Below are 21,412 nucleotides of genomic sequence, written 5' to 3'. Positions count from 1 at the left end.
CTAACTGAGCCACCGCGTCCCTTATAACTCATTAGGATTGGATATTTTCTAATTCTTCAGTCTATTTCACTATTTCAGTTATTAGTAGCCAGTGGTCTGATCCACAATCAGCACCTGACGATATTTTGCAAATTCAGCATGTAATGTTTCCATCTGTCTATATAAAATATAATCTGTTTGATTATGATGTTGTCCATTTGGAAACATCCAGGTGCAGGGCCATCTTTTGTGTCGTTGAAATCGTGTTAGCAACATATTTTCTATATAGAAGGTTATTGGTTATTTTCTAACATCATTGCATGTTTTAATGCATGGAATGAAGCATGTTAGAAAGATTAAATGTATTAATCTTTTAGTATATCATTGTGGTTTACCTATTAGATGTGATTTAGCCTGTCAAGCTAATGTTACTAATGGTCTCATTAACAAAAGTAAACATATTGGTGAACTTTCCTTCAGTAAATATGTTTAGAATGTGGATAACCATGTTATCATGGGTGTTTCATTTTGGAGGTCTGCATTGAAAGAGGATTAGATATAGTGTCTAGCTAACCTTTTCCAACCTTGTGGCTGGATCCAGTTCACACCACTTCTCAATTTTTCACTATTCCCAAGCAGAATAGTGGTAGATGATCAGCAGCAAAACATAAAGCAATTTCCTTTAACCCCTATCTCTGTTTCCAAAAATGATCATGTTGATCATCAGTGTCAATAATCAGCGTTGAGATCCCCTACAATGGGTGTAAGATGATTTATTTGCCCAGCTTTCTCCTTGTTTTACATGGTGGAGTATAATTTTGTGCATTGAAAATGATGTTAAAAGCAACAAAAAGAGTACTTAAGATGCTCCATTTTTGCAAGGCTGCTGTCGGGTTTCTATCTCTGTATCTGGCTAACTAGGAGAGAGTGATTTTATCCAAAATAAGCCTGTGACTGTTTTGGAGTAAAACTGACCTTTTTTTGCCTTTGCAGCTGGGGTTTCATGTTTGCATGATACATAGCGTCTCCTTTGACCTACTTATGAAAGTCATGTGAACAGAACCTATCCTGTGAAAAGGCATTATTTAATCCAAATGGGGAGAGATGCAAAGTGCCATTTTCTCTCTCTCTCTTGTGTTAAAAGTAAAGGAGTTCGGCCTCATAAGATGCCACACTGTAATCATAGCAACTTAGTAATGGGGATGGCCTTGCAGCTGAAATCTGCTGTATAGAATGTCTTTTTCACACAGTATTGCGAAGTCTTTAGCCTCCACTATTCCCTTTGAGGTTCTCTTGACAGTCTCATTTTGTTCATATTTATAAAGACATAAGGTTGAATACTGAAAAATCACACCCCTCTGCAATGTGTTGCCCAAGGCAATTTCTTTGAATCATGTTGTGGTGTGGCTGACAATAAGCTGTGAAAGTCTCCCAGTGTAAAGAGCACTAGGTTCCAGATGTGTTGTCCCATCAGGGCTGTGTAGTCAGGCTCATCAAAATACATTTGCTAAGATTTATTCTACTAACATTTATTTAATACCGTGTTGTTATCTGTGTACCAATTCCAGAAAGTATTTTTCAGCTGCAAGTGAGTATTGGGTTTTCCTATCCCACACTGTTTTTCTCTCTCTTTAGAAATTACATTTCTGTGAGGGAGAAGTCAAAACCCACTTTTTTCCCTGTCAGGTGAGCAAATTGATTTTTAAAATGCTGATGATATTTTTCTGTTGTGGTGCTAGTTTACTGATATCTATTTTTTCAGGGTGCGCAGTTTTCAAATGCAGGCTTATTAGATTTTAACTGTTTTAAATGTATCAGAATTTCTGTATATTTTATTGTTCCATTAGAAAAAAAGAACTTTGAAACTATTTCTAAATTTTGCCTTCAATTCAAATAAACAGGTGTGTGTACCTATAATTATTATATATATGGTACCTTACATACTTTTCTATCCTTTTCGTTTAAGTGAGGGAAAATCACATTTAACAAGATATATGAAAAAAATGATATACAAGAAATTCAGTTTAAAACAAGAAGTATGATATTATATAGGGATTTTTAATGTCTTTAATGCATGTTATTGAAATAAATTTATGGGAAAACAGAACGTGTGTTCTCCCCACTTATTTCTGAGTATGCAGTTTTCACATATCATTATTATCAGTGCATATCTGAAACACACAGTTCTTTTTCTGGGTGTTATTTGTTTATTTATAAAAATTATACAATTCATAGGCAGCCCAGTTCCCTGTGTTTCTTGGCAATATTAATTGAGCGCTTTAAAAATTCTTTATGCTTTTGCAAAATAACCATGCTATTTTAGTAAAAGCTATATAGAAATTGTTTTTATTGTTATAAAAAATGTTATAAAATAGCAATTCATTAAATTGTTTGTGTTGGTGTGAGTGTGTAAATTGCAGAATAACTTCAGCTATTAGGCATTATTAAAGAGAATAAATAGAAGGAATTACAGTAATTTGATAATAGAGTTCCATGTCTGAGTTGGCATGCTATGATTTGTTCTGGGTCAATACAGAAATTACTTCCCTAAGTCTTTACTGTTATACAAATATAATGGGGATAATAACTTAAAAAAGTCTACCATAGTCAATTGCTAGCTGGGAATTCTGGCACTTGTGGACCTAGCACATTTGAAGGGCAACAGGTTGGCTGCTATCTATCTGAACAGCATATTAAAAATATTGTGCAATGATCTGCTTACAGTTTTCTTATGATGTTGGGAAGTGGTGCAGCGGTTAGAATGCAGTACTGCAGCTACTTCTGCTGACTGCCGGCTGCCGTAGTTCGGCAGTTCGAGTCTGACTGGCTCAAGGTTGACTCAGCCTTCCATCCTTCTGAGGTTGGTAAAATGAGGACCCAGATTGTTGGGGGCAATATGCTGACTCTGTAAACTGTTTAGAGAGGGCTAGGAAGCACTGTGAAATGATATAAGTCTAAATGCTATTCCTATTGCTATTATCTTTCATTGTAAGTTACAGGAATTATTTCTAATACAGCCTTTAAAGATATGATAGAATGTGCATATTTCATTCAAAATAGCCTCCCCCTTCCTTTAATAATACAATATATTTGGTATATGCGGGGCCTCATTATCCCACAAAAAATAAAGTATAATCTAAAAAGATTTCTGGGCACATCAAGTTGCTATCTTCCTTTGAGACTGTCATTTTAAAAACAAAAAAAATACATATAAAAAACTAATAATTGACAATGAATTTATTTTATCAAGAAGTTTAGGACTTGAAAATGTTGACATCAAATGTAATTCCAATAGTTCTTGAAAAAAAATGAGTTATATGGCATTATTGCACAATAACAAATGTTATATTGTTATTATATTTACCATGGCTGTTATTATACTCATTCCTATTTACCAATGTTCCCCTAATTTTCTTCTCCTAAAAAAAGTTTTTGTTTTCTATTTCTCATGTCTTTAGAATATCTTTATGTATCTACAAGTATTTTGTACTGTGTTTTTCCTTTGTTCTCCAGGATGATAGATGGAGAATCCACGAATGGGTTAACTCTGTCTTCCTGCCCAATTAGACTAAGTCTGTCAAATTTGCCACGCCTCTCCTGGGCCAGGATACCTCCCAGTCATGACTTAGTCTGTGCCCAGAATAGACGTGAAAATTTTGGCTCCCAGTTTGCACACTGAATTCATTGAGCAGGTTGTATGGTTCTTTACTTTCCGTTCGTGAATTCTCCATTTCCCTCTCTGCACTTCCCAGCCACTGCAGAAGGCCTTCTTCACAGGCCTCAGCCTACATTCCTTCTTCATCTCTCTAGCTGCGCTGGGATCAGTGCAGCTCTTAACCGCTCGGCGGATTTTCCTCTCCCTTTGGAGCTTCAAACTCCAGGAAGCATTTGGCTTCCCAGCCACTGCAGAAGGCCCTCTTCACAGGCCTCGGCCTACATTCCTTCTTCATCTCTCTAGCTGCGCTGGGATCAGCGCAGTGCCATACTGGGTAGAGGTGCCCTTCTTACTCTGCAGTCTCCAGGAAGCCCCAGACCTCCATCCCTTATCGTGGCATGCTCGTTGCGGGCACCATTTTGGAAGCCACATGGGGAGGTTTTCTCTGGAAATCCTCTGCTGCCTTTCAAGCGTGCCTGTAACAGCTTTCCTTACCGGCTCTCCCTATCGTCAGCCTAACCCTCCTAAGAGTTTTCCTCAGTAGTGGCCACCATTTTAGGTGCTGCTATCGCTCCAGGTGCGGCCTGTCTCTGCCAGCCGCAGGGGCGTGGAGTGCACGTTTCTTTGAGCTAGAGGAATTAGAGCATATTGCCACCCACTCCTTGACCTCATAGGTAAAGCAGGCGCAGGGATTCTTTTATACTTCTTTTCTTCCAGCCTCTGCAGAAGGCTCTGGGACCAGAGTTCTTCTTTTGGCATCAAGGCCATAGAGCGATAATATCGCAGGCCACACATTTGAGGTTACAGTGGCCATCAGTTTCGGCTGTTCCTACAACATCAGGTTCAGTCACCTTTACCTCGCCTCCCTACCTACATTCTCTGGACAAGCCTCTCAGAAATGGATGGTCAATTACAGGAGGCAACAGTTATAGCCCTAGGACCCGGCCTAGGTGTTTCCTCGTCCACTCCAACAGACGATGTGTGCTGGCCATGCCATTCTTGGCCTTGCCGCCACCAACTAGGTCTAGTGAGCTGGCCGTTATCACTGAGATGATCTTGCCACCACTAAGTGAGCTACGTGTGAGCTGGCCATTATCACTGAGGTGATCTTGCTGCCACAGTAGACCTGTCCAGTGCACCAAAGGTGCTTTCAACTGGTATTACGGCCATCAGGAGCACAGAGTGCTATCCACAGAGTGACACAGTCAAGACCTGAGGCCACCTTTATGCCCACAGCAGCCGGTCTTTGACCCTCAGAGGCGCAGGGAGCGTGGTCACCAGAGCAATTACAGGCCCTGATCTCCCAGGTGGTCGCCCAGGGGTGGGCCTCGAACGCCAACAAAAGTCTGGACCCGATTCGGTGGCCTCAATGACCCTGTCTTATCTCTCCCAGTCAGGAGCTCCAGACTTTTCCGATCTTATTTCTCCCTCCCGGTCTCCTCGCAGCAGAGTATCATTCTCTGAGGAGTACGACCCAATGGACCTGCCACTCTCAGAGGATGAGGATCTTGCTCCAGACCCTCCTCCCTTTGCGGGCCTATTCAATCCAGTGGTCTTCAAATCATTGCTCCGTAAGGCCAGCGCTACTGCTAAGATTGATCCTGACCAGGTTGCCCAACCTGATCCATCCACCAGCCCTAGGACTTAGGCAAGTTAGTGGCTGCTTCGGAGTACATGGCGGATGCGTCACTACATGCTGCCAGATTGTCGTCTCGAGCCATAGCCTCTGTCACTCCTCGCAGGCTCAAACACTGGTGAGCGGATGTTAAATCCAAGTGGCGCTTGGCTGCCCCGTACTGTGGTGGTCAGCTGTTTGGAGAGGCCTTGACACTTTATTTGGTGGAAAACAAGGACAAACATAAGGTGATGTCTCACCTCCTTAGACAGGCAGATAGACGGCCTACCCCATACGCCCGTAGACATTCTTTCCGATCAGGGTCAGGATCGGAGTTTGCTCCACCTTCCCGCTCCTTCCCTCCCAGGTCAGACTGTCAAGTTGACCGATCTGGGACCAGAGACAGACCCAGGGCGCAATTTCAGGCCAAATGGCCCTTTCGAGGCACGGGGGGCCATCCCTTCAGAAGATCCAAATGACTTCAGGGAGTCCCCCCCCAATTGGTGGCAGATTGACTCTCTTTGCTCAGAAATGGGAGACCACCACCACAGACTCCTGTGTCCTCGACACAATCAGGTGCGCCCTGTCTCTAGAATTTATATCCAACCCCCCAGAGCGCTTCATTTCTTGTCCATTGTCAAAAAATCCAGTCAGGAGGGCTCTCGTGACAGAGGCTATTCGGCACCTCTTGGAAATAAGGGCCATAAAACCAATACCGGCTGGACAGCTAGGAAGGGGGTTCTATTCCATCCTCTTCGTCGTTCCGAAGGCTTTGGGAGGATGGAGGGCAATTCTCGACTTAAAGGGGCTGCACTCTTATTTTGCATACAAGAAATTCAAGATGCAAACGCTACAGTCCATCTTGGCCAGCATCAGGAGGGGAGACTTCCTGACATCTATCGACCTCACGGAAGCATACCTCCACATCCCCATCCTTCCCGACTACCGGAAGTTCCTCAAGTTCTGTTACACAAACCACCATCATCAATACAGAGCCTTACCGTTTGGCCTCTCGTCGGCTCCAAGAGTATTTACAAAGATTTTGGTGGCACTGGCCGCACATTTGAGGTCAGTTCCGGTACGCATTCAGTGCTACCTGGATGACATCCTCATCCAGTCCCTTTCTGTTCAGACGGCTCAATCGGACCTGGCCTTGTTTATCAAGACCCTCCAAGACCACGGGTTCTTGGTGAACTTTTAAAAGAGCCAGACAGTTCCCTCAACCGGCCTTCTTCACCTGGGCTCGGTCATAGACACAAAACTATGCAGAGTTTATCTCGGGAACGTCAGGACAGCATCCGAGCCCTGGTTTTCCAGGTCCAAAGGGAGCGTGTAGTTACACTGGCCATTCTCTCCCAATTGTTAGGGAAGATGGTTTTCTGCATGGCGATAGTGCCATGGGCCATACTACACTCCAGGAACCTTCAATGGTTTTTGCTCCCATTTCAGAGACTGGGCACCAGCTTCTCCAACCAAAGGGTAAGGGTTCCATCTCAGACCCTAAGATCCCTCCAGTGGTGGACCTCTCCAGCGGTAGCCAGAGGCTCATTATTCAAGGAGCCTGTTCGGCTCACCCTAACTACGGACGCCAGTTTGTTCAGCTGGGGAGCACACCTAAGGCCACAGTTGGCTCAGGGCCAGTGGTCCCGGTCAGACCTGAAGCACAACATAAACTGGTTGGAGCTCAGAGCCATACATCTGGCCCTACGTCACTTCCGCAACAGGGTGGTGAGACAACATGTCCTGGTCCTCACGGACAATGTGGCGGTGAAAGCCCATGTGAACCGGCAAGGGGGTACCCGTTCCAGGTCCCTTATGGCTGAGGCCCAGTTGTTGGGATCCTGGGCAGACCAACCTCTTCTCCCTCAGGGCCAAGCACATCTCAGGAGAGGCAAATCAGCAGGTGGATTTTCTGAGCAGGTCGACAGTGGATCACTCCGAGTGGTGCCTGCATCCCGATCTCTTTGGGGAGATATCGGAGAGGTTTGGTCATCCGGTACTGGATTTGTTTGCTTCTCCGGTGAACTCCCAGCTTCCAAGGTTTTTCTCCCGGCTCCCCTCGCCAGGGGCAGAGACAACGGATGCCCTCTGCAGTCCATGGCTTGGGGGCTTGCTATATGCGTTCCCGCCTCTCCCTCTGATCCCAGCGGTCATCCGCAAGATACTGCAAGAATGGGCAGAGGTGATATTTGTTGCATCACACTGGCCAAGACGGCCATGGTTTGCCAACCTCGTGAGCTTTTTCATCTCTCCCCCATGGGGGATTCCTCCAGGTCGCATTGCATTCAGCCAGGGAGCTTTGCAACATCCAGAACCCCAGTGGTTCCAGTTAACTGCCTGGCACTTGAACGGCGGTTTCCGATGTGTGAGTCCTATTCGCCGGGTGTAATAGTGATGATTCAGGCCTCCAGACGGCCTACAACAAACAGAATCTATGACTCCACTTGGAGACGTTTCTATCACTGGTGGGCAACGAACCAGTTAGATCTCTCGGCTATTACCATTCCGAGGATTTTGGACTATTTATTGGAGGGGCTAAACAAGGGTTTGGCACCCAATACTATCTGCAGACAAGTGGCGGCTCTATCCATGGTACTTACGTGTGGCATTCAGAGCCATTGGCTCAACATCCTGTGGTACACTCATTTCTCAAGGGAGCGTCCAACACCAAACCGCCCGTGTTTCACTGGTATCCCTCTTGGGATTTGCTGCGGGTCTTGCAGGCCCTTACCTCACCTCCATTTGAACCCATCAGAACCTGTACACTACGGTTCTTGACAAGGTAATAATAAAGTCTTTATTGATTAGTCCTTGGGCCATATCAAAGTGCAAAGTTCCAGCAACAAATTGTTACTAAAATTTGATAAAGGCAATTTAAAATGGAATTTGATAAAATACAATTTAAAATGGAATTAGAATAAAATATGATTTAAAATGAAATAGTAATAAAATGCAATCTAAAATGAAATTGTAATAATGTACAATAATTTAAGATATAGATAAAATATGAGTCGCCCTTGCAATCGACCCCAATCAGTCCCACGTATGCAGATCTCAACTGGACCATTTTGTTTAAGTACTGTGCTACGTTAAATGTTATTTTCAAGTTCTGGCCGGACATAAGGTAAGTTATTTTGATATGGGAATCCCAATGGGTCATTCGTTTGGTATATAGACCAAGATATCTGTCTCTCACCCTCTTATACAGGCAACAGTCAAATAGGATGTGAGCCAGGTTCTCTACCTCTGCCGCTCCGCAAATGCAGAGACGCTCATTGTAAGGTATAGCATGAAATCTCCCATATCTGACCATTGTGTCAAGCTGTTCGAATCTCGCTCTCGTAAATATCTCCCTAAGATGTTTTGGGAGTTGTAACTTCAAATAACTGTCTACTTGAAAAGTACGTTTGTATTTGCTCAGCCATTTCTGAACTGGCAGCTCTCTCTATCAGAGAGGACTTATACGTCTCATGATAACAAGGTGGTCCTTCGATTGGATCCCTCCTTATTCCAAAAGTCAATACCTTGTTTCACAGGATGCAGGAGGTAATTCTGCCAGATTTTTGTCCTCATCCATTTCATGACTTGGAACATCAATAGCACGCCCTGGACATCCACAGGGCCTTATGCCACTACTTTAAGCAGACAGCGTCCTTTCGCAAGTTGGAAGCCCTCTTTGTTTCCTTTCAACCTTCTACTTTGGGGCAGAAGGTTTCTGCCTCCATTATAGGCAGGTGGATCAGGGCTTGTATTGCAGGGGCATACCAATCACATTCACTGTCAGTTCCAAGTCATATCACTGCTCACTCCACTCACAGTGCTGCAACTTCCACGGCGTGGGCAACACAGGCGTCCATTGGGGACATTTGTAGGGCGGCAACATGGTCTTCGCCTTTCCCCCTTTGTGAGGCATTATAAACTGGATAGGTTTGCCTCCGTGGACGCCTCATTCGGTTGGAGAGTGCTACAAGAAGTAGTGCCACAGGGTGGGACGCAGGCCCAGACTGATTTCCTCCCATAGGGACAGGGCGGCTTTGGTATGTCCCATTCGTGAATTTTCCATCTATCATGCTGGAGAAGGGGCGTTGTCTTACCTGAACGCCTTTTCTCAGCATGATGATGGAAAATCCACACCCACCCCTTAGTGTCCATCAGGTCCTGTGTCAGGGGTGTGGGAGCCAACACGTTGGACTGTCGTCAGTAGCTTCGCCTTCGTCGTGACTGAGAGGTATCCTGGCCCAGGAGAGGCATGGCAAATTTGACAGACTTAGTCTAATTGGGCAGGAAGACAGAGTTAACCCATTCGTGGATTCTCCATCATCACGCTGAGAAAAGGCGTTCAGGTAAGACAACGCCCCTTTTCACTGTATCTGGCTGTTTCTAGTTCCTCATCTAAAAAATGAAATGATAAGAATTAATGTAATGATGGGAAACCAGAAAGACTGAAGATCAGTGGAGCACTGACTGTACCAGGGATAGGGTTTGTGTCAAAAACGTCAAGAGGCATGCCATGGTCAAAGACGGGAAAGACGGGTCATTCACATGCATGCTTTACCCTCTTATACTCAGGTTCATATAAAAAGGGTAGGATCCACCCTTGAAGAGTTCACCAACGTTTTCTTCTGCTTCTTTAAATAATTTTGGATGTGTTTTTTTTGTTCTTCATCAGTTTGAATGGAACTGACAAGGTGGGGAGGGGAAGTATAGCACCTCAATATATACTTGCCGATATCAAGTCACTCGATCGTTATATGGGCAGCAAATAAATATAATAAATAAATACATATTAATAATAATAAAAATACTTGTGGATATGCCAAAAATTTTAGGTGCCAAAATGCACCCCCAAAATGGCTTTGGCTTATTCATGGATAGACTTATCTGCAAGTATATACGGTACAGCAATATATTTGTAAAGGACCCTTATTTCCTATATATTTTTGCAGATCAGCCAATCCACAGATAAGCAGACCCTTGAATTTTTAACCAAAATACCATGAACAATGCAAGTTGACTTATCTGTGCATGGCACATTTTTCATGGTATTTTGGTTCACATTTCAAAGGTAAGCTCATCCACAGATGGATTTATTCATGAGTATATATGGTAATTATAACATATTTCTACTGCATCTTTTTTTCTGAACTGTGGAGTAGACAAAGAAATGAACCACAAATCACTTTGCCAGTATTAGAGTCTGTATTGGAATGTAGTTCCAATTGGAATTACATTGGAATGTAGTTCCAATACAACTTTCTTTGATTTTTTACCTTCAGGGATGGTGCCCTTTTTAATTAAAAATGGGAAAACAAAAAATAGAGCAATCTTCCACAATTTGGCACCTCTGGATGACATGAAAATTACAATCCAAGAACATCTGGGAAATTGCAGACTGAGGAAAGCAGATAGAATCAAAGGCTTAAAGGTTATCAAGCTCACATTGTGCTAAATTTTTTAGAATGCCCATACCTTGCAATGTAAGTGAACAGCAGGATTGTTGAGTTTCCTTTGGGGAACAAATCAGCTGTTTGTCAGTATTTGCACCTGCAGAACACTGAAGGCTACATTAAACAATGCTGATCAATTCCAGTTTTATTCCTGGTTTCCCTCCCCCTCACCTCCTGAGAAATTTTTCTTTCCTGTCACTCAGGATAATGATCCCTCTGCAGGCATAACCCAGAAGCCAGAAACTAACTGTAATCTCATCAAGACTTTGATTCCCTACCAGGGACTGGTAAATTTATACAGCCAGGAAACTGGGGCACCTTCACATCCCATGTTGGTTTGCTCAGCCACCAAAATGGATAGATTTTCTTCTTCTTTCAACTTTTAGAATCTGACATTTTAGTGGAAAAATCAAAGAATTTAATGGCATGAATTGAGTTTAAATGACCTCATTGCTTTTTTCCCTTTTCCTCTGAATCTGGACTTTTACTGTTGCTACTTTTAAGCTGAGAACCAGAAAAGAAAGCTGTGTTCAATTTCAAGACCAAGAGTTTTGTTATTATTAATAATAAACTCTGTAGAATTTTGGAGATGCTGTGTGTCTGTTCTACATTGTGTGTATATACGTACGTGCATGCTAAAATAAAAAGGGCCTTTATGTATTTAATTGGGTGCAGAAATTCAGTCTGCAAAAATAAACACTCTGATACTTTTTCTTCTCATAGAAGCAAGTCCCGTTTATTACTGTGAATAGCGTAACCTTGTAGAGACCCATATTGAATTCAACTTTTTAACTTATTCTAGTTTCTAGGTGAAAATAAGGAATGGTAACCAATTCTCAACCAGCCAAATAATAAATTAGGACAATCACATTATGCACTAGAGCAGCTATTTTTAGCTGTGTTCTCTTGCAGCTGTTATGTGGAAAAGCTATATCCATGCTGAATGGAGTTTCACCTACAACTCCTAACTTTAGACTAGTTTGAAACCCCATCCTCCATGTTTCTCATGTGTCTAGTCTGTTCCTATTCATCAAACCTAGTCAATGAGTTAATGGGTCTGTAGCACTTTGCATTTCTCAACTATTTTGACCATCTTTCCCTAAGACATTGTTTTTATGGTAAGAAAAATGATGGAAGAAACAGTGGGAAGGTACAGATGTAACTTTTTATTATCTATACTAGAAGCACTGTAGATCATCTATATACAATAAAAAGATTACTGTAATTGCACATTAACAATTTCTGAAACTTCGTATTAGATAAGGGATTTTTGCCTGTATCTTTTGGGTTATAGTGTAGCTTCCTTTAGTCTGATGCATGGATATTAGATTTCTTAGACCACGTCCCTTTTAGCTGTGATGGCTAAAGTTCATGGAAATTCTAATTTTTATAAAATTTTTATATTTTTTATAAATTAGTACTCTGTGTGTACTGTATTTCTAGTCCTATAATCCCCCAGCTAGATGGAACGCAGCTCTAGGTACTGTACCACAATGTATTTTAACTTGCGTGTTATAATGAGGCTTTTATCATTCATTCCTCTTGTTGATAATAAGCCTAGATTTCATGAAGCTGTTTCCACAGAACAGAACACATCAGACTTTAAGCAGACAACATACCTGAAAAGTTTCCAACTGTCACTTGTGATCTCCAAGCCCCTGCTAGGCATGCTTGAAACTGAGAATAGATTACTAAGAGCTAGAAAGACCTGCTGCTTTCCTTGTTGGTTCTAGTTTGTTGAAGAAGAAAAGAAAAAGAGGGAAACGTAAGAATTTACCATGCAAAGGACTTGACACTGTGGTCCTTTGGCTTTGCTGTGTTGAGAGAATCCAATGGACAAAGCCTGGTTTTGTTTTGTTTTGTTTTTAAAACGGAAGCAAAAAGTGAGCAACGTTGTTTGTGGAATATTTTCATGCTTGAAGACAGTCTGTTTGACTTTTACTTATACATTGGTACATATGTTTTAGCTAGAAAAATTGTAAAAGGGGAGAGAAAATGTATGTCCAACATTGTTTCAGAAGAAAAATGGTTTTTTAAGATATTTTCAGTAACTTACTGTAGTAGTGACAATTATGTTCATGAGCCCTTTCTTTTAGAATTCTCTTTGGGACACATTGGAATTGCTTTGCATGGTTTGGAATGCAGTCTCCTTTTACAGTTGCAAGAAAAAGTATGTGAACCCTTTGGGATTACGTCGAGTTTTGCATGAATTGGCCATAAAATGCACTCTAAACGTCATGTAAGTCACAACAATAGAAAAACACAGTCTGCTTAAAATAATACTACACAAACATTAGCTGTTGTCTTGTTTTAATTGAACATAAGATGGAAACATTCACAGTGCAGGGTGGAAAAAGTATGTGAACCCCTAGCCTAATGACTTCTCCAAGAGCTAATTGGAGCCAGGAGTGAGCCAACCTTGACTCCAACCAGTGTGATGATATTGGATGTGTTGCTGACAGCTGTCCTGCCCTTTAAAAACACACACCTGTTTTGGGTTTACTGGTCTCAAGAAGCACTGTCTGATGTGAACCATGCCTCGCAGAAAAGAGCTCTCAGAAGACCTACGATCAAGAATTGTTGACTTGCATGAAGCTGGAAAGGGTTACAAAAGTATCTCCAAAAGCCTTGATGTTCATGTGTCCACGGTAAGACAGACTGTCTACAAATGGAGAAAGTTTAGCACTGTTGCTACTCTCCCTAGGCGTGGTCATCCTGTAAAAATGACTGCAAGAGCACAGCGCATAATGCTTAATGAGATAAAGAAGAATCCTAGAGTGTCAGCTAAAGACCTACAGAAATCTCTGGCACATGCTAACATTTTTGTTGACACATCTACAATAAGGAAAACATTAAACAAGAATGGAGTACATGGGATGACACCACGGAGGAAGCCATTGCTGTCCAAAAAAAATATTGCAGCACGTTTGAAGTTTGCAAAAGAGCACCTGGATGTTCCACAGCACTACTGGCAAAATATACTGTGGACAGATGAAACCAAAATTGAGTTGTATGGGAAAAACACACAACACTATGTGTGGAGAAAAAAAGGCACAGCACACCAACATCAAAACCTCATCCCCACTGTAAAATATGGCGGAGGGAGCATCATGGTTTGGGGCTGCTTTGCTGCCTCAGGGCTTGGACGGATTGTTGTCATTGATGGGAAAATGAATTCCAGAGTTTATCAGGACATTTTGCAGGAAAACGTATGACCATCTGTCCGCCAACTGAAGCTCCGCAGAGGATGGGTGATGCAACAGGACAATGACCCAAAGCATACAAGTAATTCAACAAAACAATGGCTTCAACAGAACAGAATACGCCTTCTGGAGTGGCCCAGTCAGAGTCCTGACCTCAACCCGATTGAAATGCTGTGGCATGACCTTAAGAGAGCGATTCACACCAGACATCCCAAGAATATTGCTACACTGAAACAGTTTTGTGCAGAGGAATGGTCCAAAATTACTCCAGATCGTTGTGCAGGTCTGATCTGCAACTACAGGAAACGTTTGGTTGAGGTTATTGCTGCCAAAGGAGAGTCAACCAGTTACTAAGTCCAAAGGTTAAAATACTTTTTCCACCCTGCACTGTGAATGTTTCCATCTTATGTTCAATTAAAACATGACAACAGCTAATGTTTGTGTAGTATTATTTTAAGCAGACTGTGTTTTTCTATTGTTGTGACTTACATGACGTTTAGAGCGCATTTTATGGCCAATTCATGCAAAACTCCACGTAATTCCAAAGGGTTCACATACTTTTTCTTGCAACTGTATATATAACTTCCTAATAAATTATATACCCATATATCTTATTTATTATCTGCAGTCACCTTACAATCTGTGTAATGTTGCATGAATGGTTTGGCAGCAATATATATACCATGTTCCAAATAGCTTTGCAAGGCATCTTTATTTTGTCACCTGCATCAGCAAAGAACAGAAGTAGAGAACATACATCAGGAGCTTGCATGTAGGGATCTTGTACCAAAGAAAATCCTGAGGTTCAGAATATAATTAAAAGGCAGAAGGGACTGTGTCTTTGGAAAGTAATTCATTAAAATATTTCCCCCTTTCTATTTAACCAGAACAATAAATCTATATTTAACTATACTGGTCATGAAAGACCAGTCATTTAAAAAAGCCATGGTGGTGCTTCGAATACAGTACTGCAGTCTAACTCTTTATTCTACTGCCAGGAGTTCGATCCTGACTGGTTCAAAGTTGACTCAGCCTTCCATCCTTCCAAGGATATAAATCTAAGTGTTATTGCTATTGCTATGAACACTATCACAGATATTCTATAGCAGGGGTCTTCAAACTTGGCTCTTTTATGACTTGTGGACTTCAACTCCCAGAATTCCTCAGCCAGGCACTCTGGCTGAGGAATTCTGGGAGTTGAAGTCCACAAGTCATAAAAGGGCCAAGTTTGAAGACCCCTGTTCTATAGGATCAGTTTGAGTGGCTGAAGAACAAGTAATACTATAACTTTCTTGAATATCTCTATGAGTGGCTACTGAAGAAGAACACTGCCAAATTCTTACACAACATTCTTTCATTGTAGTGGAGCTTGTGCAACAAAGCTTCTTATTATATTGCACCCATGTTGTTATCCTATAATTATTGATTTCCACATGAATAAACAGGGTGAAAATCATTTGATGTCAGCCCATTTTGTGGGAGTCAGACTACCATTGAAAGATCAGATTCTCAACTTAGGAGTACGTCTGGCAGAATGTTGATTCCAGAAGTTCCTTGACTCAATTTAGACTAACTAGCTCAATTTCTGAGAAGACTACGGTAAATCAGCCATAATGCATATGCTTCAGGTCTTTTAAAACCAAAGTGAAAGTGGCAATGGAAAATCTCTTCTGTTCTGCCAAGAAAACTATATGGACATGTTTATAACGTCATCAAGATTTGATTTTGGCTGTAGGAAGGTTTACCTTTACTCTATAGCATGCTCTGCACAGATTTGTCTAAAAGAGCCTAGAAACTTAAGTTAGTATACAATGCATATTTGAGTGTCTTCACTGATTCCAGAGTTTTATAGCATAGTGTCCCATTGTTCGACCAACTAACACTCTTAGTTCACATTGAGTAAACAAATTATCCTCGATTTCCTGCAAGTTACTCTTGTGACATGCAAGGTAGTATTAGCAGAAAATGTAACTTTTATGGCAGAATATGGAACTTTTTACCATAAGAGATATATTATTCTGCCAGTTTATGTTGTCAGCAGAAGATTATTCTGTATTTAGTAATTTTTAATTGTTTCTTGGCAGGTTTCTTACAATATAGAATTATGAATGAATTTTTACATTTCTTTTTTACATTTTTACTTAGCAGGCTAACTTTAACTGTTTCTATTTTGGAAGTAGGAAAAAAAGAATAAATCCTTTAAGAACTTTTTCAGGAACCCTGTCATTAGTTTGTCGCATATTCCATTAAGGAGTAGACATTCGTGTTTTTTTTAATCTCTCTAGCTTTATTCAGACATAATACATACTTATACTTCGTTGATACATATCGCAAACTTCCCCAACCAGCATACCTTTCAGAAATTTGAACTTTAACTCCCAGGGTTGTAGACATGCTAGCAGGGGAATCCGTGGAATGGAGATTTTCATCTTTTGTGGATACCTATGTCGCAGAAAGCTGGTCTAAAGAACTTTTGGCTCAAGCACTTTTCCATCCCCTTTTTGTGATTTTTCATGATTTCCTGCTCTCTAATCCTGATCTGTCGATGAAAATTGTACTTTGAGGAAAGTAGCAGGGAATGGAAAGACGGGATGAAAGGTTCCAGCAATCCAAAATTCCTCCTCGATTTCTTAATACATTTAAGTTCGGTTGATTTTAAAGATGAAAATATATAAAATGCTGACTTATGAAGTAGAGATGAGTGTGGGAATTTGCTTTATTAAGGCAACATTCTCTGAAATCCTCTGGTTCTATGGTGAATTAATGAAGCACCCCATACCCCAAAAGGGATGTTGATTTTTGAAATAACTATTAAAAGTTTATGTTACACATACTAGCAAGACACATTAAAGTACTTTTTTGTGGGATATCATCTGGATGAACTTTGATAAGCAGGTTAACTAACAGTGCAATAAGTCAGAAGTTATTTTGCATTCTAATTGTTTTCTGTTGTAAGTTGATATAAACATCAAAGATTTTGGAAAGAGTCTACTATGTGATTGTTACTCTGCTTGTTTAAGTAATCTGTTGCAAATTACTGCATATTCATCACAAAAATATTTTTTTCTGATCTGTACTTCTCCAAGGTATTTTGTAGGCAAGGTGACTTAGTGTTGCAATTATGAAGGACACAAGAGGCTAAGGTTGAAATCTTTCTTCCCATCTCAACCATAGAAGAGATCTAGTTAAGAAGTTCAAAGCTCTCCAATGAGAATTTATATGGAATAAGAAACCTTTGATCTTCCAATTGCTGCGGAGTATGTTGACTTGATCAACCAGGAACAGTATTTTGCCAACAGCCTTCAGCTTCCCTATCCAAATAGGCAACAATATTGGAATTGCATTATTGGAGAGATCAGGCTCAGATTTATATCCACTATTTGGTCTGTGACTTAGGTAGAACAAATATCTACCCACACTTCTGGATGCAGAATTCCCAACACAGCGTACAACTTGTTTTGTGGTCTTTGATTGTGATGGTAATAATCTTCCTAGTACTGTGTTGATAGTTCATTCCAGAGGAAATGTCCATCTAATATCTAGTCCCACTTAATTCAGTACTGAATTGATATTCTGTTGCCTTCCTCCTTCTTAAGGAATTTTGGAGGCTGCACTCAAACTTCTCTTAAAAATACTGGGGTAAGTTGGCCTGCAGTCATGAAAGAGAGCATGTGTTTTGCACATAAGGTGTGTGTTCTGTTTATTATACTTATACCCTCACAGTGTGAATTAGAAAATAGCTTAGGAGCAGGATGTAGGAGGTCAAAGTTGTGCCCCATTTATATCAGGGACTGCATTCCGTCCTTGTTAAAACTGGGCAGGATTTCCATTGCCCAGTCACACATGCTATTTTGATGCTGTTGATTGCTCTATTATGTCCAGCACATCCACAATTTGTGCATGTTATTGTGCAAGCACCCAGAAAATGCATGTCTATTAATAAAGCGGAAATGTTTTTGTTATAAATTTTAGCTAAAAAATGTCCCCTGTGCATATTTTCCTGGTAAATATTGAAAAAAAAATAGTTTAGATTAACAGGAAGACTTCTACAGACTAATTTGCAATTATCTCTACACATATCAGTTATCCTGTAGTGCAAGGCAATATTGGCAGTTAAGTCAATCAGGAGGAAACAAAGCTGTACATAGATAGCTGCAAGTGAAGGCCTCTTACACTTGGCAACCGGCAGGAGAAAAGGAAGGGAATTTGCAAAGAGCTAACTAAGGGGATGTCATTTGCAGTTAGGATGAGGCAGCTGAAGCCACATTTTGCTAGCTGATTTCAAGTGCTGCCAGCAGAGAGATCTGTCAAGAGGAGAGAGAGAGAGAGAGAGAGAGAGAGAGAGAGAGAGAGAGAGAGAGAGAGAGAGAGAGAGAGAGAGAGAGAGAGAGAGAGAGAGGGATAAAGGACAAAGGTGAAGCCAAAGCACACCCCATCATTCACATCAGGAAGACACCTACAGAGACATGCAAAGTTACACCAGGCTAAAGATAATCCTATCAGTTTTCCACAAACTGGATTTAATGGAATCTTAAAAACTGCTCTAAAGCACCCACCACTTTTGGATTCTGTACAAGTTCAGGCAGCCAAATCACAGTTTAGTTCAAATGAGACAAAGAGAAAGTCAGTGATATAGTGGTTAAGATGTTGGATTAGGAGTAGGGAGATCCAGGAGCACTCTCAGTCACGGAATCCCCCTGGGACTTTAAGCCAGGTGGCTCTTCTTTATCAGTTCAACCTACATCGCTGGGTGGTTCTGGGGAAGGACTGGAAGAAAGTTAGGAAAGATAAAAACCCATCAAATAAGTTAGAAGGGTTTTTGTTTGTTTTTTTGCTATAAAGCAGCTGCTTTCCACCTGGCACCTTCAAGGTGTCTTGGGAGTATAATATATTCCCCAAATACTAGTGCTATGGCCTTCAACTGACTGAGAATTATATCAGTGCACCTTCCCCAAGCGGGGAAGCTATAGATTAATCGGGGAAGATCATGCCTTGACCTTTTTCTCATTTTTCTTGCAAAAGTGTTCTACAAGCCAGAAGGAAAATGGACTAGAGATTGGACTGATTTTCTATGAACTGGCCAAAAGTGAATTTTCAGTGGTTTAATAGTAATAATAATTAAACTACAAGTTTTAGAAAAACATTTTTCAAGAAAAGTTTTATGTTGATTGTTTATATGTCATAACTTTTTATGTTATTCAGCTGTAAAGTAGTTTGTTGTTTACTGTTGGCAAGATATTTCTGCCATTTTCTTTTTGTGTTCAAAATGTTTACCTCATTCTATTGTAGATTTGTGCCTGAATATTCAGGTCAGCCTAGCCTATCACTCATGGACTGATATAAATAATTGGTGCACCACTTAGGCCACTATATCATTGGCTGATTCTAGTTGTAAACTTTGGACTAACAACTGTAATATACTAGTCTGTTCCTTGCATATTTACCACTTAGGAGATAGGTTGGTTCCATAAGTGGCTGAAATTGCCAATAGTTCACCCAGCTGATGTTTTGAAATTCAAAAAAAGTCATACATTGCTAAAATGATTGTTTCTTTAAATTATTAATCATCAAGAAGTGTTGCATACAACTGGGAAAATTAAAAGCTCAATTGACATGTAAAAGAAAGCCAAAGACAAAACAATTAATAAAAACAAAAGAGCACATTTTATAATACAATGAAAAGAAAGCTTAACTTGTTTTCTTGCTTCTTTTTTTGTAGAGAACACCTGTTCCCAGCGCTGAAGCATTCCGATGGTTCTTTTAAGCAGTAGCATATCTTATTTTCAAGGCAGCCTGAAGTGAAAGGCAAGCTAAAGCCTTGCTTTAAGAAATCGCTTAGTCTACCACTGAAGAATATTATTTTCATTTATGTATAGGGGTTTCCTCAAAGAAAAAAAAATCATGACATAGAGTGGTCTCCAGGTAAGAGGGAAGACGGTACATTTGAAGAGGTTGTATCTGATAAAGCAGAACGTTCCCCCATTGAAATGCCTGAACATAAGATAGTACTGTTTTATTTTCTGTCCCATCATATTCACTGTCTGACGGCATGTCCTGTTGTGTTTCATCTTGTTTAGACAAAGCTTCTGCCATTTCTTAGCAGCTGCATTCTGGGCATTAGTTCCTCAAGTCTTAAAATGACATTCGGTTTCCAACACTCCATATAAGAGAGCATTAACTAGCTTTTGAGGGTTACTGTCTTATCCGGAGACCACCATACCTGGGATCTTGAAAATTGGCCAGTTTGCTCACATTCAGTATACCAATTCTTTTGTTGATGTAATTTAGCTATAACTAGTGAACTTGTTGTCTATTTTTAAAGTGGCTGTTAAAAACAAAATTATACGTTTGGGTAAACCCCTGCTATAAAATAATGTATCTTGACAAAGTACCATATCTCTACTTCATTTTTCCAATGATTTGTGTTTTGGTACTATAAACTGTACAGATAGCCGCTTGTATTTTGTGTGTTTAGACACGAGGAGACAATCACATCTGACCAACTATGGAGATTAACCCATTGTTCATATCAGTGTAGTTCTGCAAATTAAATCTGGAGCAATAACTTTAAGCATTAAGAATCTTCCTCTTCTAAACCCCTCCCCCCCTTTTTTGTTGCCACTGTCCAATATCATCATCAGCAGTACAGGTAATATTCTTACCATACACTTTGCTGTTAGTACCTGGAGCAAAGTTGTTCAAAAGAAGATACAATAATGTCTCTTTCATATATTTTCAGGACACAGTATTGAATGACAGGGAAGATACAGGCAGTAACAGTTAATTCTCATAAGTATTATCTTAGAGCAATTATGTTCACCCATTGATTCAGAAAAGTTTAACGAAAGTCAATAAACTGCAGTTCCTATAAAACAGGTTTTAAAGCAGGGGTGGGCAACTATGGCCACTTTATGACCTATGAACTTCTAGGCTCAGGAATTCTGGGAGTTGAAGTCTACAGGTTGTAAAGGGGTCATAGTTGCCCACCTCTGTTTTAAAGTATAGGAAAACATACAGTTTCAGTGTTGCAGAGCTACAGCGGAATGGTTTGTTACACAAACTGAAAAGAGTTTTGTATGTTGAGAGGAACAGGAAATCTCTCAGTTAATGTATTTACTTTCCTCTAGAACAGGGGTGGGGAACGATGGCCCTTTTATGACTTGTGGAATTCAGCTCCCAGAATTTCTGAGCCAGCCATGGTGTTGAAGTCCACAAGTCATAAAGGGGCCATTGTTCCTCACCTGTGTGCTAGAGGTTGCTTTACAGATCTTTTATTAGGGGAAAAGATACCTGAAATTATTTTTCTCAGTTTGTAATATTTAGCTCTTAGACTAGTTTGTAAATGTAGGTGGGGTTATATTTTTTCTTCTGTCTGAAGGACATGAAACTCAGAATGTCTTTTAAGGTGTTCTCAAATGTTAGCACTTTTAATAGAATTGAAAGTTGGAAATAGATTGTGATCTTTTTCTCTTTAAACCTAATCAGACATTTAATTTATCATTATCCTATTCAG

The 21,412-nt window shown here is 40.6% G+C and overlaps 1 protein-coding gene across 2 annotated transcripts in view; it reads left to right on the top strand.

Annotated features, from left to right (window-relative positions):
* CXXC4 (CXXC finger protein 4) overlaps positions 1 to 20,046 on the top strand; it is a 61,922-nt gene extending 41,876 nt beyond the window's left edge. The window contains exons 2-3 of one of the 2 annotated variants that reach the window (XM_081332266.1): positions 1,615 to 1,665; positions 19,619 to 20,046. In XM_081332266.1, coding sequence (XP_081188392.1) covers positions 1,615 to 1,665; positions 19,619 to 19,663 — 96 coding nt within the window. In that variant the 3' untranslated portion in view covers positions 19,664 to 20,046. The remainder of the gene's footprint in view (positions 1 to 1,614; positions 1,666 to 19,618) is intronic. The other variant, XM_081332267.1, reaches the window with a different exon arrangement.
* The last annotated feature ends 1,366 nt before the right edge of the window (positions 20,047 to 21,412 follow it).

Source organism: Vipera berus, assembly GCF_964194415.1.
Source record: "Vipera berus genome assembly, chromosome: 7".
NCBI classification, from domain to species: Eukaryota; Metazoa; Chordata; class Lepidosauria; order Squamata; family Viperidae; genus Vipera; species Vipera berus.
This window is presented reverse-complemented; position numbering and strand designations above follow the sequence as displayed.